At 36.9% G+C, this 17,164-nt stretch overlaps 1 protein-coding gene across 3 annotated transcripts in view; it reads right to left on the bottom strand.

Annotated features, from left to right (window-relative positions):
• CCDC141 (coiled-coil domain containing 141) overlaps nucleotides 1-16,526 on the bottom strand; it is a 257,825-nt gene extending 241,299 nt beyond the window's left edge. The window contains exons 1-3 of one of the 3 annotated variants that reach the window (XM_031960388.1): nucleotides 16,416-16,526; nucleotides 14,515-14,748; nucleotides 6,776-6,898 (exon numbers count right to left, since the gene is read on the bottom strand). In XM_031960388.1, the coding sequence (XP_031816248.1) occupies nucleotides 6,776-6,898; nucleotides 14,515-14,616 (225 nt within the window). In that variant the 5' untranslated portion in view covers nucleotides 14,617-14,748; nucleotides 16,416-16,526. Of the gene's footprint in view, nucleotides 1-6,775; nucleotides 6,899-14,514; nucleotides 15,075-16,415 lie in introns of those variants that run through there. The other 2 variants (XM_031960387.1, XM_031960389.1) reach the window with 2 other exon arrangements.
• Nucleotides 16,527-17,164: the final 638 nt, after the last annotated feature.

Here is a 17,164-nt window from a genome sequence, read left to right as displayed (position 1 = left end):
ATATTAAATAATCCAAAAAATGTCATTTTTTTAAAAAGTCAGTAAGAGTCTCTCTAGATGGAATCTGTAGACCCAAGGGAATAAGTATTTGTTAAACACCTACTGTGTGTCAGGCATCATGTTAAATGCTGTACAGATACTATCTGCATCAGTTCTTTTTCAAGTTTCTAGGTTGTTACTTGTTAGCTGAGGGCATGGTTTGCTTGCTTTAGATCTTCTTATCATTTTCCCCTAATTCTCCTTTTTCATCATGAATAATTTGAGTGTAAAAGTAGCATGATGAAGTGGATACAGATACAGAGCTGTCCTTGAAGGCAGGAGAAAGGACCTGGATTCAAGTCCTATCTCTGACATAAACTGTTTCTGAGCAAATTGTTTAACCTCTTAGACAATTCTCTAGAGCTATATTTTATATAGAAGATGACAATGACCTGACTGCCTTACTTAATTGTGAGTTCTTTATACTAATGAAATCAAAGGTCTAAAAAAAAATTCTTATTTCAGCTTTTTTTCTCTTTGTATTTTTAGTTAGATTTGAAATTAAAAAAAAATTCTAACTGGCTTTCCTGACAATTCAACATTGAGATTACTCAGAAATTTACTATGAATATAATAACTATAAATTTATTTTTCCTTTTGAATAGTATGACATTTTCACGTTTATCCTCACACTATTCCTGTGCAGAGTCATTTTTATTATCATCATTTTTCAAATAGAAAACCTGAAACAAGCAAGATTTAAATGCTCCATTGAAATCAGAGGCAAATTTGCCATTAGACATTATACTTTCCCAAATCCAATCTAAGTTATTTTTATGTAATTAGGACAAATTGAAATTATATAGTGATTTAGCCTCCAATATCTCCCTACCTTCTATCTTCTACCTCTCAAATCATCACCAGCATATAATCAACAAAATCATATTCTTCTTCAGTATTTCAGGCTATCCATTTCTATCTCTGAATGGAAAAAGTGGAGGGTAGACAATGGAAATTTCCTTCCAGATCTTCTTTTTAAGGAAGGTAATTAGCTAACGCATCATTTCCAACTAGCCTCACTCCTCCAGACTTACTTGGGGGCACCTTCCCCATGATTTTTCAACTTTTTTATGTGTCTTCACCCATTAGACTGTAAGCTTCTTGAGGACAGGGTCTACCTTTTGCTTTTCTTGGTATCCCTAGCATTTAGTTCAGTGCCATGAACATATATTAAGTCACTTAATGTTTATTGAATAATTGACACAATTGCCAAAGGAATCTTAATAAAATATCCACAACTCTGATAACATTTCCAATTTTAAAAAATGTAGTGGCTCCTTCTTGTCTACTGAATAAAGAGAAATCCCTGAGCCTGGTATTTAGGAATCTTTTCCATCTAGTTTCAATTGCCTTTACAACATTATGACACATTTCTTGCCTTCACGCACCCTATATTCCACCAAACTGCCTCTGCCTTTTTTATTATCCTCCTCTGAGTTTCTTCCTCTCCATATTTCCCCCCATCCCTGTTCCTGAAAGAGATTCTTCCTTTCCTTTGTTGATGATCACTGGGTGAAATCCTTTTCTTCTGTTTGGGCCCAGCTCAGATCTCTAATCTCCCATGATGCTTTCCTGGATTTTCCTCTCCCCTCCCTTTACCTCACCTCATCTGGAAGTGATTCCCCCTTACTACTTTGTTTTCTCAGAGCATTCTATTAAAACCATTTCTTTGCCCTTATTACATTCCATTTTCTATTATATATATTTGTACAAATCTTACATTCCTTATTAGACTGAAGAATGAATGAATGGCAAGTTTCTGAAGTGTAAAAACTATATTTTCTGGTTGGCATATAATAGCTACTTAATGAATGTTTATTAACTTGAATGTGCAAATAAGTAGGAATGCTGGGACTATTAAATGTTATTTCTTTATTGAACATAGTTCAAATATAGTTTTTACATATTCTAAACTAAATTACTTCCTCTGTACAAATACAACTCTTTCCTATATCCACACCTTTTCCTCATCATTTCTGAATATCCTCTTCCCTACCTCCCTCTCTTTCCCTCTGTGCAGTAAAGATGGATTTTAATCTCGATTAAATCCATTTTAATCTAGATTTGAATACATTTAAATATGGTTCTGGCTACATTCAGAAGTAATGAGGATCACATGTGGCCTTCTAAACCCTTAGCAGTGGTCCCTTTCTTTCTCCATCCGTGTCTCTCAGTTTTCTCCCTTTCTGTCTCCCTATCTCTACTTTCTGAAATCCTATCCATCTTTTAAAACTCAGCTCAAATGCCACTTCCTATATGAAACCTTGTCTAATTCTCTCAGACATGACCTATTTCTCTTCAATCGTCACGTGGCAGCTAATTTATGCACTTATTTTGCATTTTGTATCACATTTATCTGGGTATACTATATTTTAGCTCCTCCCTACCCACTAGATTTTTAAGTTCTTTGAGAGTGACATCATATGTTTTCTTTAAATCTCCTAAAGAATCTTAGCATAGGGTTTAGCTCATAGAAGGCACTTAATAAGTTTGTCCAATGGAATATTTTTGAGTTGATTATAGCCAATATGACAATACAATATTGAAAACTGAACAACTGAAAATGAATATCACATAAAAGACAATGGAAACACTCATGAGGATTGTAAGAAGACTATAGGATTTAAAGAATGAAAAATTCCTAAAAAAACAAAGAAGCAAAAGATGTCATCATGGAATTGTATTATAGTCAATCTTTCCCTATCTATTGGCTCCTTCCCTGATGCCTAAAAGCACTTCTAGGTCTCCCCCATCCACAAAACAAACAAAAAAATCTAACAGCTCTCATAGGATTCTAACATTCTTAATGTCTACCCTCCTTTTGTCCTTCTCTATTAAACTCCCTGAAAATTCCATCTATATTCCTTGTGCCCATTTCCTCCCTTCTCACTAGTTTTTAAACCAGGGATGCCAAGCTCAAATAGCAGCAGGGTCTGTACATAAGGATCCCTGTGGACAGCTTATTGACTTAGAAAATATCTATGTTCTTATTGTATTTTTATTTATTTTGTTAAATGTATTCCAGTTCCATTTTATTTTGGTTCTGCCTATACTTGGGGAATTGTGGACTCTATGTGACCCTTCCAACCCTCAGCAGGGTAGCTTCTGACTTTATCTCCAGTTACTGGTATTTTTTTCATTGCCAAATCAAATGACCTTTTATCATTTTGTTTGTTAAATCCTCATCTACAACATTCCCATTAACCATGCATGTCCCAAAAGCCTTCTTCTTCTCTCTTCCCTCTATATATCTCATTTAGTGCTATCATTTCATTTGGATACTATAATTCTCTTTATACAGATAACTCTGAAATCCATATACTCAGTCCTGGTCTCTCCTGAATTCCCATCCAACAGCACAAGTGCCTATTTGACATTTTGAACTGGACTCTCCACAAGCATCTCAAGCTCAATGTGCCCAAAACCTAACTCATTTTCTTTCTCTCCAAACCCTTTCTTCTTCCAAACTTCTCTATTACTACTAAAGACACTACCATTTTCAAGTCAATTACTCTCGCCATCTCATCATCCTGAATTGTTCACTCTCATTTACACAATTTAACTAACATAGTTAACTAACTTATTGTGAAATCTTGATGTGTCTACCTTCATATCTTTAATATTTGTCCCCTTATCCCCATTCCTATAGCCAACACCTTAGTTCAAGCTCTTATCACCTCTCTTTTTCTACTACTACTGCAATATCCATCTAATTGTTTGCTTTCCCACACCCACCTCCACTTTCTACCCACTCCAATACACCCTCTCTCTACTCAGTTGCCAAAATGACTTTCTTAAAGCACAATTGTGACTATACATTCTTCTTTTCAATACCAGTCCTCCCTCCTACCCCCAGGTTAAAATATAAACTCTTCTTTTTGGCAATTTAACTCTTCACAGCCTAGTCCTTTTCTACTTTTCTTGGTTTCTTGTGCTTTTTTCTTCTCTGTACATTCTGTAATTCAGCTACATTGCTCATTTGCTGCTCCTTGCACAAGATACAGTAAGCTCTTAAATACAAATTCTGATTGTCTTTACTTAATCCTTACCATTGATCTCTAGAGAGACTTTGATACTGATAAGGTGGGTGGAACAGTGGATAGAACCCAGAGCCTGGAATCAGGAAGGCCTGAATATAAATCTCACTTTAGACAATTACTGACTCTATGATCCTGAGACAATTGAATATCTGTCAGATTCACTTTCCTCAACTATAAAATGAGGAAAATAATAGCTAATTCCTGGGGTTGTTACAAAGACCAAATGAGATAATATTTGTATGTTATATAGTTTCTGTTTTTCAGTCACACCTGATACTTCATGACACCATTTGGGATTTTCATGGCAGAGATTCAGGAGTGTTTTGCCATTTCCTTCTCCAGCTCAATTTGCAGATGAGGAAACTGAGGTAAATAGGGTTAAGTGACTTGCCTAGGCTCCCACAGTTAGTAAGTGTCTGGAGCCAGATGTGAGCTCAGAAAATGAGTCTTCCTGACTCCAAACCCAGCACTATTTACCACACCATTTAGCTGACACATACTAGATGCTTTTTACAGGCTTGTTTCCTTCTTACAATAATTCTTTACTCCTTGATATTATTTTCTCTCTAGGTTTTCATGACCCTGTTTTCTCTAGGTTCTCATTCTATCTGTTTAAGTGCTTCTTCTCAGTCTCCTTTGATAGAATATTATCTAGTGCAAGTCCAATAACTGTTGGTCCCAAGGCCCTGTCCTGACTCTCTTCCCTTAGATATCCATAACCTTGTTCCCATCAGAGTAATGGCCTAACCAAGGAATACATTCAGGAATCCTAACAGCCTTGCCCTTGTCAGGAGGATTATGACCATAGAATTCTAAACTTTGAAGAGAATTTATAGATTATTTAAGCTGGGAGTTCCCAGTATTTTTTATGTTGAAGAGATGAGTGCTACTTTCCTGTAACATAGCAATTGATAGAAATGGTAAAAAAAAAAAAAAAAAAAAAAAATTAGAGTGAAATGAGGTTTGGAACTAGGAGAAAGTGCTAATGGAAAGTTCTGAAATCAAGAGAGAGGGGGAAGGATGCTGATCTGGAAGATCTGGAGTCATGTCTAGTGGCATCTGACATTTCAACGTCGGTATTGGATTGTGATGATCCAGAAATGCCTTCATGCTATAAGAATGAGAGAGAGAAGCCTCATACTGTGCCCCCATTTCAAAGGCTTGTGGCTATGGACAAAGCTTTGGGCCCAAGAACATGAATTTAATTAAGTTTAGACCCTGATCTACCTATACCAATCCAATGCCCTCATTTTATAGGTGGGAGTACCAGCAACATTGAATAGTTCTCCTTTAGGTGACTAACATACCTGGGACCTGATAGCTAGTCCAATTCACAATGGAATTTGAAATGACAAAAACAGTATATCTCTCCTAGTGCAAAGGTGTGACTTGAATAAAAATAAGTCCTACATAGTTTGTTTGTTGTTTTTTGTGGACCAAGTACTTTGAAAACAGAATGTTTAAAGACATTTCTGGATTTAAATTTGCAGGGGTATGCTGGGTTCAGATTATGCTGGGGAGTGTCAAATAATAGTTGTTCAGAGTGAGCATTCTCACCATAGAAAATGCTACAAATCAGGGTTTGATTTATAATAATAATTATTATTATGGTGATTGCCTAGACCTAAGAAAGTGATGGAGAAAATGTTAATAATGCATATTAAACTTAAAAGTATCATGTGAGTAAAATGCTGGAATTTCCCTCCCCAGAGAGCTGATTGTTAAACATTTGCAACCACATTCCTAATTGAAAGGTAGACACTTGAACCGGAGGGGCGGGGGGTTCACTAGTTGAGGGAGGACACTAATTGAGATATCCTTTCTTGAATTAATTCTACCTTTAGATGATAACAAATATATCTTTTTTTTCTTGTCTTATGCTAGATACAGATATTCACAAATCATCTTTGCTCACAACTATTATGCAACTAGAACTTCTTAAGCCAAAATCTACAAGAAACAGAAATTTTATGGAAAAATAGAGTATATCATACCCATCAAGTCCCTTAAACCCACATTCAAGTCTTTTTGTTTGTAAGACTTTCATTTTTTGAACATTACCAGCATTTCTAAACTATTCAAACCATCTTTGCTTATAATTTTAAATCCTTATCAAAATAACCCACAACAAAATTAAAAACAAACATACTAGAAAAGCAGGCTAGATTTTATTAGACATATTATTAATTTTCCACTTAAATCTAATGCTAGAAAAGTCATCAGATCTTTTTTCTAAAACATCAAGCTAAATAAAAACCCTGAAATTTCCTGGCAAAGCAGATACTGCTTCCCATGTTAGATTTAGGTCTGTTATAGTTTTTAGGTTGCTGTTGTTATGACCTGATAGTAATGCATGAGATGCAATGAAATGATAGAATATTTTTACTGATGCTACCAAAAAATAATGACCTATTTCTCCACAGTGAAAGTGTTATATAGTTCCACATTTTCTATCACATTATTTCTATAAAGGTTGACAATATTTTACTTGTTTTCTGAATCCTGGAATTTATTAATAAGCCAATTTTACCATTTCTTAGATTCCTTTTCTGAGGCCACATTAGAGTGATCTCTGACACCATGACTTGGAAGTGGAATGGGATAACAGTACAAAGGAGTTAATGGAGGAACCACATGTTTAAATCCTACTTCTTTCTGCTCTTCTTTGATTGTCTGCTGCCGTATTGACTCCTTACCTTGAGTTTGGTCAGGAGGAGTTCATGATCCTCAAGTAGCTTCTTGGTCTCATCTTGATTGCTGCCAATTTCCAGAAGGTTGGGACAGGATTCAGCCAGTTGGAGTTGTACCCATTTTCCACTCTGTGAGTAAAAACAAAATCCAATTTATTTAGATTCTACTTGTTTCTTCCTCCTCACCTTAGATTTCTTTCTTTCTCTGTCTCTGTCTCTGTCTGTCTCTCTGGCTGTCTGTCTTTCTCTCTGTGTCTCTCTGTTTCTCGCTCTCTCTCTCTCTCTCTCTCTCTCTCTCTCTCTCTCTCTCTCTCTCTCTCTCTCTCTCTCTCTCTCTCTCTCTCTCTCCCCCCCCTTCTCTCTCTCACTGACATTAAGATTATTGATTTTGATTTTGGCTTTTGAATCTTAGGTAATGCCTATCTCCCAGGGGGATTGGGAACCTCAAATGAGATAATATGGATAGCATTTTGCAAATTTTGAAGCCCAGTCTAATATGAAAGTAGATGATTGCTTTTATTATGCTCCATACCCCTTTATTTAAGAATAACCAATATACCCCCAAAAAACTTACAAATAGATGAATAAGTTGGCTATTATTTGCTAAAAAGCAAGAGATTAAAGTTTCACCAATATATATCTAAATTTTCTAGGGACACACTTGGCTAGTTCAATTAAAATGAGATCATAGAATTAGAGATGGAAGAAACCTTGGAAATCACCTTGTCCTAGGCCTTCATTTTACAGAAGAAGGATACAGGATCCAATTGACATAAATTCATCTTATATGTAATTTTTGCTAATCACATCTATTACCCCGCCCCCAAAAAGTAAAGAACACTAATGTACCAGTTGTGTTACAGGATACTCACACAGCTGCTGGAAATTTAAAATTCAAACATCTAAATAATCCCAAATAAGGAGTTTGCTTGCTTTCCTTATCCATAATTGTAGTAGTATTGAGCCAGTCGTGTGACATATTTTGGTTTTTCATAAACCTTCTTTTAGTCTTCTTCAATTATTCTCTTAACTGATTCATAATTACATGGTTGGGCAAGGCATAATAAGGGAAAGTTAAGGAATAAGCATCTACTAAGAGGTTACTGTATGCCAGATACTTTACATAGGTCTCATTGGATGCTCACAACAACCCTGTGGGTGTAGGTAGGTGTGATTATTATCCCCATTTGAACAGTTGAAAGTGACATATTCAAACCTTAAGTGAACTGCCTAGGATCACATAGCTAGAAAATGTTTGAGGTAATATTTAAACGCAGGTATTCCTGACTTCCAAACCTCTAAATGGTGGAGGGGATACAAAGATGTAGTTCCCCTTAGGAAGTTTGTCATTTATTTGAGGAATCATGCACTTCAATCACAAATAAAGTAGAGAATAACACTACGTATGGACAAGGCACATGGGAAGATTAAAAGTATTTTGTCTAAAACTCCTTTCTCTCCATGAATGTTGTTGTTTAGTCATTTTCAGTCATGTCTGACTCTTCATGCCCCATTTGGGGTTTTCTTGGCAAAGACACTGGAGCAGTTTGCCATTTCCTTCTCCAGCTCATTTTACAGACAAAGAAACTGAGGCAAACAGGGATAAGTGACTTGCCCAGGATCACATAGCCAGATGAGTCTTTCTGACTTTAAACCTGGCACTCTAGCCACTGCACAACCTAGTTGCCCTCTCCATGAGGACGCTCCTTGAGGAGGCAGAGCCAAGATGGCAGAGTAAAGGCAGGAACTTGCCCAACCTCTCCCCCAAACTACTCCAAATTCCTTTAAATAACGACTCTAAGCAACATTTAGAGCATCAGGACACCCAAAAAGCCAGAGCAGAACATTTTCCAGCCAACCACAAGTTAGAAGCTCAGCAGAAAAGGTCTGGTACTCCAGGAGTCCAGCCTTCAGTCCAAGTGAAGGGCAGCATGCCTGTGCAGCCCGAGCCTGAATCAGCCCCTGTGTTGGTGGCTTCCAGACCTCTCAGCCCAGGGACACCAAGGAGGACCTGGGAAGGTCAGCAGAAAAGGCTTGTGGAACCAGAGTGAAAGCCCAGCCCATAATCCCAGCAGGCCCAGCCCTGCTCCCAGCTCTGGAGGACCCCAGCATCAGCCAAGTGGGAACCTCTGAATCAGCAGCAATACCAGAGGCTTCTGGACCTCTGAGCCTGGGAATACTAGGGAGCACTTGGAAGGTCAGTGGAGAGGGTCTATGGCACCAGGATGGGAGTCTGGTGTGCAGTCCTAGCCCAGCCTGCTCAGCAGAGGCCCAGCCCAGCCAGCACACTAGGTCTTATAGCTACTGTGAGGCAGGGACACACCTAACTGCTCCAGGGTAGAAAAGAGTGCTTGTGCTCATATTCCTAGAAAGATCTCTGAAAACAGCAGCACAAAACCCCCAAAGCCTGGGACAGTGCACCCTCCACCCTGGAAACAGAGCCCCACCTTACCAAACAGTTAAAAGTCTGAGCAAAAAACAAAAAAAGGTTTCTCACCATTGAAAGTTATTATGGTGACAAGAAAGATCAAAACACACACTCAGAAGATGATAACAAAGTCAAAGCTCCAACATCTAAAGCCTCCAAGGAAAATAAGAATTGGGCTCAGGCCATGGAAGAACTCAAAAGGGACTTGGATAATCAAGTGAGAGAGAGAGAGAGGGAAAATCAGAGAAAGAACTGAGAGGTGCAAAAGGAAATACAAATAGTGAATGAGGAAAAGAATCCCTTAAAAAGCAAAATTGATCAATTGGAAAAGGAGGTACAAAGCTCACGGAGAAAAATGCCTTAAACAATAGAATTGAGCAAATGGAAGCTAATGACTTTGTGAGACATTGAGATACAATAAAGCAGAAAAAGAAAAATAGAAAAAAAAAGTGAAATATCTCATTGGAAAAATAACTGATCTGGAAAATAGATCCAGGAAAGATAATTTAAAAATTATTGATCTATCTTAAAGTCATGATCAAAAAAGGAGCCTGGACATCATCTTTCAGAAATTATCAAGGACACTGTCCTAAAATTCTAGAACCAGAAGGCAAAATAGAAATTGAAAGAATCCACTGGTCACTTCTGAAAGAGATTCCAAAATGAAAACTCCCAGGAATATTATAGCCAAATTCTGGAACTCCCAAGTCAAGGAGAAAATATTGTAAGCATTCAGAAAGAATTAATTCAAGTACAGTGGAGCCACAGTCAGAATAACACAAGATTTAGCACCTTCTACATTAAAGGACCAGAGGGCTTAGAACATGATATTCTGGAGAGCAATGGATCTAGCATTGCAATCAAGAATCTCATCTGCTCAGCAAAACTGAGTATAATCCTTTAAAGGAAAAAAAGTGATTATTCATAAGAGAGAAGATTTTCAAGCATTTGTGGTGAAAAGACCAGAGCTAAATGGAAAATTTGATTTTCAAATACAGACTCTGAAGAAGCATAAGAAGTTAATCAGGAAACTGATATCATAAGGAAGTCAATAAGGTTTATCTGTTTACATTCCTACATGGGAGAATGATATTGTTATTTATTAGAATGTTCTCATTATTATGTCAGTTAGAAGGATGATATAAATACAGAAGGCACAGGTATGAGTTGAATATGAAGGGATAATATCTCTTTTTAAAAAAAAAGATGAAATTAAGAGATGAGAGAGGAATGTTCTGGGAGAAAAGGCAAGGGAGAAGTTCAATGGTACAAATTATCTGTCATAAAAAAGAGACAAACAAAAGTCTTACAGTGGAGGGGAAGAGGGGAAGGAAAGAGGTAGTGGCTGAACTTACTCTCATCAGAATTGGCTCAAATAAGAAATAATACTCAATAAGGGTATAGAAATTTATCATATTCTTCAGGAAAATAGGAGAGCAATGGGATATGGGAAACAGAGTAGGGTGATAAAAGAAAGGGCAAATTGGGGGAGTGAGTGATTAGTAGCAAAACACTTTGAGGAAGGACAGAGTGAAAAGAGAAAGAGAATAAATGGGGGAAAATACAAGTAGCAATAGTAATTGTAAAAAAAAAAATGTGAGGCAACTTTCTCTCATAATGCCTCAATTCTCAAACACAAAGGGAACTGAGTTAAATTTGTAAAAAATAAGAGCCATGCCCCAATTGATAAATAATCAAAAGATATGCAAATTTATGAATATCTTTTAATCTAACAACACCACTACTAGGCATGAATACTAAAAGAGATTTGGGGATGGGGATGGGATGGGAAACAAAAGACAAAAAAAGGAAAATGACCTCTGTGTACAAAACATATTCATAGCAGCTTTCTTCTCAGACAAAAAAAAAAAAAAAAAAAAGAAATTGAGGGGATGCCCATCAATTGGGTAATGGCTCAATAAATTGTGACATGTGTTTGTGATGGAATATTATTGTTCTCTGAGAAATGATGAGCAGGATGCTCTCAGGGAAAAAAAAACATGGAAAGTCCTACACAAAATATATACAAAGTAATAGCAATGACTATTGTAATGACTTTGTTATTACCATCTGTAAATGACTTTGCTATTCTCTGTAGTACAATCATGCACAACTACTCTGAAGGATTATGAAAAATCCTATCCATACCCAGAGAAGGAACTGATTGTGTCTGAATACAGATGGAAACATTTTCTATTTCTCTCTCTCTCTCTCTCTCTCTCTCTCTCTTTAATTTAATTTTTCTTGAGGATATTTTTTCTTATTAAGGTGGGAGATCTAGACTTTCTTTCACAACTTGAATTTTATGGAAACGTTTTGCTTAATTTCACATGTGACTTTTTAATTGTGGGTGGGATAAGGAAGAGAATCTAGAACTCAAAAACTTTAAAAAACAAATAAAAACATTGTTTTGAATATAACTGGGGGAAAATATTAAATAAATGAATATTTTTTAAAAGCAACTTTCCTTGAAACATATTTCTCTGACTATTAGACCTCTCACCTGTAATTTACTATCACTCATACTCAACTCAAAGCAAAAGTTCAGAAAACATCAGTCACCCTGTTATAAACTGCCTCTTTCCCTACCATTAATCTAAAGTACCTTCCCAGAGATTATTAATCATTTCCTTGTTTTTTACATAAGTTTGTATTTTGCTACATTTTATATTTCCTACTTTTTTCTTGATTCTCTTCTCATAGTTTAAGCATCTTGAGGACTTCTTACTTCTCTTTTTATCCCAAGCAAGTATACAGAAGGCATTCAATAAGTATGATAGAAATATATTTTTCATGAATGCAATTTCAGGTTCATCTTCCTTTCTCCTTCCTTCATTTTTCATATCAAACTTTTTCCAGTGCAACTTTTTGACTATGGAATCTTTAAATTTATTCTGATCCTTATTTATTTCTAGGGCAAAACATTCTGTCCAAAGAAGGTTTTGTCTCCTTATGGAAATGTCAACATCTATAAAATGGAAGTTTGTGCAATACAAACCTTATTGGCTCCTTCTTAATCAGTATTAAATAATCACATAGTCTTTCCATAAAACTACATAAACTAGCCAAGCGCCAAGCTAAGCTGTGTTTGAAATGAAAGAAATAGGATACTTGGATAAGTAGGACAAAAAATGGGGATCTAGGGGAAATTTTTGTTTAATATAATTGAAGTCATGTTCCATTATTTTTATCTATGGTCTCGACTGCTGAACTAAGATTGAGAATGAAGCAAACAAGGGATCAAACCAATTGATTTTTCTCTTATTCTAAAGGCAAATACCATTTCTCCATTTTTATTGAGAAGTATTTAGCATCTATAACCCCTGCCATGTAAACACTGTTCAGCTGCTCTATGCCTGTCTTTTCCTTGACCTCCCCTCTATCTCCTCCCTCATTCTGTTTCCTTGAAGGAATCACTTTTTAAAGAATCAACAACTGAGAAAACAAAACAGCAACCCATAGGCAGGTGGGCATGGAAAAGTGAATTCCTAAAGAGAAATGAGAGAGGAAATATTACATACAATTATATATGATATATTATAAAGTAATAATAAATGAATATATTAAATAGTAACATAATAATAAAATTAATTGCAATTTTATTATAATTTTTTTCTGGAATATAACTAATACACTGGAAATAATTAAGAAGTACATGCACTTTTTTTCACACAGAGATTTCTGAATTTGGATTTTCTCCTTTCAAAAGTATCCAGAGCAGCAGCAGGAGATTGTTGGATGTGAAGGTAGTGGTAAGGTCACTTTAACTCAATTCAATACTATAAATATTTATGGCAAGAAAAACCTAGATACAGTTCGAGAAAAAAATTATTTTCATAGTTTGGAATATAATTTGAAAGTTTCCATTTTTAAAAGAAATCAGCCTACGATTTCTTAGAATATTTTCTGATTGGCATTCTCTTGTCTTCTCTAAGGATGCTACGTATTTGGGGGCAGAGATAGCTAGACAAAATGCAATGATGAAAAAATATTTTTTATTTGCCTACCTTTCTGTCTGGCACTAAATTTATAAGGTTCTCAAAGCATCATCAAGTCACATGCACATTATAAAATCTTGCTACTTCAGTATCAGGCTTCTTTCTCATCTCATCTTATCTCCCTGAGACAGAATCTTTGGTAAGAGAGAGATAGAACACGGTCCTGTGTGTTCAGAGACCAAATGTAACAGCAACAACAACAGGAAATGCACCTGTGTAGAAATACTTTTCAGTCTTTTTGTGTTGAATCATTTTTCTTTGTCTAGTTATGGTTTCTTCTCTATGAGTTTGCATATTACTGTACCATAAACAGCAACAAAGTTCATTGAAATAGAACATATTGTCCAACATCCATTAAAAGATCAAAAGGAAAGTTAGTCAGTCCATCAAATCTTGATGGTCCTCTTGAGAACGAAAGATAAACAACAACAAATAGAATACAGAATGATATTTGGCTAGAATCACTGATTTGTTTTCAACTTTTCCCTTCATTAAAGAGTACAATCTTTCAGAGACAAACTATCTAAAGCCAAGGAAACGTTTTTAAAATCTTTGAAAGGCTTTTTCAAGGGGAATGAGTCACTTCATTTTGATGGAAGATGGATTGTCAGCATGAACCTACATTGTCAAATATTAGAAGGGCTTGTTGGAGATGAAGTCAAATGTTAAAGTCCTAAGTAGTATGCAACTCACCATTATTAAGGAACAAGGAGGCAGTGGTGTCCCTAGCACTCTTTTTTTTTTTTCTTTCTCAATATTGTGACTAGAATTAAAAACTTTCTTTAGCTTGCCAGATTTAGTGCTGTACAGAGGTGGGTACAATAAGGGTATGGGATCTTCACAAAAGCTGTATCCTGTTCTCCCTCACACTCAAAGAACATCATTCTTCAACTTTTAAGCATTCTCCCTATCCCCTACAACCAGTCCCTCCCCCCAAATTGTAAGCATGATCATAAGACCCCTTCCTTCTGCCCAGATAACAACCTTCCTTCCCACTTCGTTTAGCCAGAAAAAAAAAGGTAGAAAAAATTCGAATAAATTCTGGGGTAGAGATACTAACATCTTTTTTTGTTTTGTTTTCTGGCTAAAAATACATTCCTTTCTTTCACTTTATCATATATAAAAAGAACATGTTAAATTGTCTTGAATTAGCTAGTTTACTCTTAGTTACTTGAAGCAGAAAGATTTTTCCTCTCTATTGTAAACTGCTGCCCCATGTGGAATGTTGATGGGTATATATCATCCAGCAGTTAGGCAAGCCCCAAACCAAGAAGTGAAGAGAAGATTACTGAGAGTGAGTGAGAGAACTGTCAGCTTACCTTCAAGATAGCTATGACAATCCTGGAGTCCCCAGCTTGCACAGCGACAGAGCTGACTGTTGTTGTGGAAGGCAGTGCCCCAGAACTCTCTTGGCTGGACATGGTACTTTTGAACCACAGTTTATTCTTTAAGGCAGCCTCTGTACAGATGTGTCTCTCCTGGTCATTTCAGAAGGCAGCAAACAGGGTTACTTGGATTCATTCAGGGAAAGATCTCAGCTAACACTGATTAGTCTGCCAAAGGAAAGAACAGGAGGTTAAAAATAGACAACCCCATTGAGTTTATCATTCTTGAGAGAGAAACGGAGCATCGACACACCCCTAGTTTGGTAGCATTAAGCTGTCTGAGTTTTTTTTTTTTTTTTCCCTGTCATTATCTGAAGGATAGAGGATGGCCCTGAGCTCTGTGAACATCATCTGACACTCGATAAGGAAATGGAAAAACGATATATGCAAATGATAATTTTTTTAAAAATCTAGTTTTGTCCACTTGTAAACTATATGGACTGATAATTGTGGACTTTAAAACCAGCAAGCTATTGTCCTGAATCCTGATCTCCAAGACTTGTTTGCTGTGACGAGTGCATGTAAAATTATGAAAATTTGCTTTTAAAAAAAATTGCAGTACTTGTTTTTTTCCACTGAATTGCTTACTGCACAAAACTGTCAGTAATATATTTTTAGATCAATTACCTCTCTCCAAACCCATCATCCCTTTCTTTTCCAGTCTCTATCACCAAAACCATATCCACTGATCCAATTTCAGAATCACACTTTTTTTTTAGAAGAATTGCATGGAGGAATTGTTTTTAAAACTTAGATATACAGATGTCTTTCATATTTAGTATTCTTTCAGAATAATGTTTCCACAGATCATTTCCCTATTATATCTCCTAACTTCTACTGTAAAAAAAAAGTGTGTTTTTCCTGTGAACTTTTTGATTATCACAAAAAAAGGCTTTTTGAGGGGTCCCATTAAAATTCAGCACTATGCTTCAGAATAAATCCCCCCCTCCACATTACTGTGCAGATTAATCATAGACAGCTTGAAATCATAGTACCAGATGAGTAGATTAATCCTAATCCTAGAAACTAGGAGTGAGCTAGAAGTTGCCTGTGGTATTAAGCAGCAGCTGCTAGATCCCCCCAACAGAACAGCTGAGGGTGACACTAAACTTTAGGTTATAGGTCACTGAGAAAATGAGAGAGAGAGAGGGAGAGAGAAGAGAGAGAGAGAGAGAGAGAGAGAGAGAGAGAGAGAGAGAGAGAGAGAGAGAAAGAGGGAAAGACAGGCAGAAACAGAAACAGAGACAGAGTGGTGAGGAAGAGGGAGAAGGAGGAGAGAGAGAGAGAGAGAGAGAGAGAGAGAGAGAGAGAGAGAGAGAAAGACAGGCAGAAACAGAAACAGAGACAGAGTGGTGAGGAAGAGGGAGAAGGAGGAGAAAGAGAGAGAAAGAGAGAGAGAGAGAGAGAGAGAGAGAGAGAGAGAGAGAGAGAGAGAGAGACAGGCAGAAACAGAAACAGAGACAGAGTGGTGAGGAAGAGGGAGAAGGAGGAGAGAGAGAGAGAGAGAAAGAGAGAGAGAGAGAGAAAGGGGCAGGGAGGAGAAACATGGGGAGGTGGGGGTGCAGAGTCATAAACTGGCAACACCATCAAGGAATTGGAGGAAGAATAAAGACGAGGAAAGAGCTGTAAATAGACAGTCTCAACTGGGATCCACCTGATTCTTCTTGTCAAAACACCTCAGCTCCCTGTAAAAACATTTTAAATTTTGATGCTGCTGTTTAACACATTTAAATCTGTACAGTTATCTTGCTCTGCTATGACCATAGTCATGTACTTAAATTAAAAGAAAAAAAGGGGGGGTGTACACACACACACACACACACACACACACACACCTTTTTATTCAGCAATTCTGGTTTCTCTAAAGGGCATGGCACAGCTTTTCAGCAATTAGATGGCCATGACTGGCGACTCTCTCCCACATTCTAGGCCAGTGTGTTGCCTCTAAAGTACATGAAAACCTCTCCTGGAACCCAGAGATCAGGCTCCAGGAAGTTTATATGATGTCATGAGCACAGGGAGGGGGAGGTGGCCATGGCTGAGGAGAACAGGCTCCAAACCTGCCAAATTGATAAACAGGTTGACTAGGAGGGGCGCCAAGATGTGGGAAAAGATTATAAACACAAATATTTCATGCCAGGAAAGAAGTACTTGCAAGAGGGTCAGCTTGACCAGAAGGTTAGAAGGCTGGCTCCTTCAGCTAAACCGATTGAACAAACACTTGGTTCCATTTGAAAAAAATGAAGAATAAACAATCTTGAGCTAACTGGGCTTAGGAAAAGACTGGGTTGACAAGTCTTGTCACAGGATACTCACAACAGACACCAAAAAATCCCAAAATAGTAATGTTCAACGTCTGGATAAATGCCAACAGGAACAGCAAAGGATGGCTTACACACACAACTACACACATCACATACATTTTAGCCACAAGTTAGCTCAGATACCTTGAGTGTAATGGGTATTTGTTGCCAAGGTGTAAGAACCTCAGGCTAAGAAAAGAGTGGTTGTGTCCACAAGACCATCATTAAGATATGTGATTATATTAGGGCATGGAATACACAATGGAATTTCTAGAGCTTAG

This window comes from Sarcophilus harrisii, chromosome 3, assembly GCF_902635505.1.
Source record: "Sarcophilus harrisii chromosome 3, mSarHar1.11, whole genome shotgun sequence".
NCBI classification, from domain to species: domain Eukaryota; kingdom Metazoa; phylum Chordata; class Mammalia; order Dasyuromorphia; family Dasyuridae; genus Sarcophilus; species Sarcophilus harrisii.
This window is presented reverse-complemented; position numbering and strand designations above follow the sequence as displayed.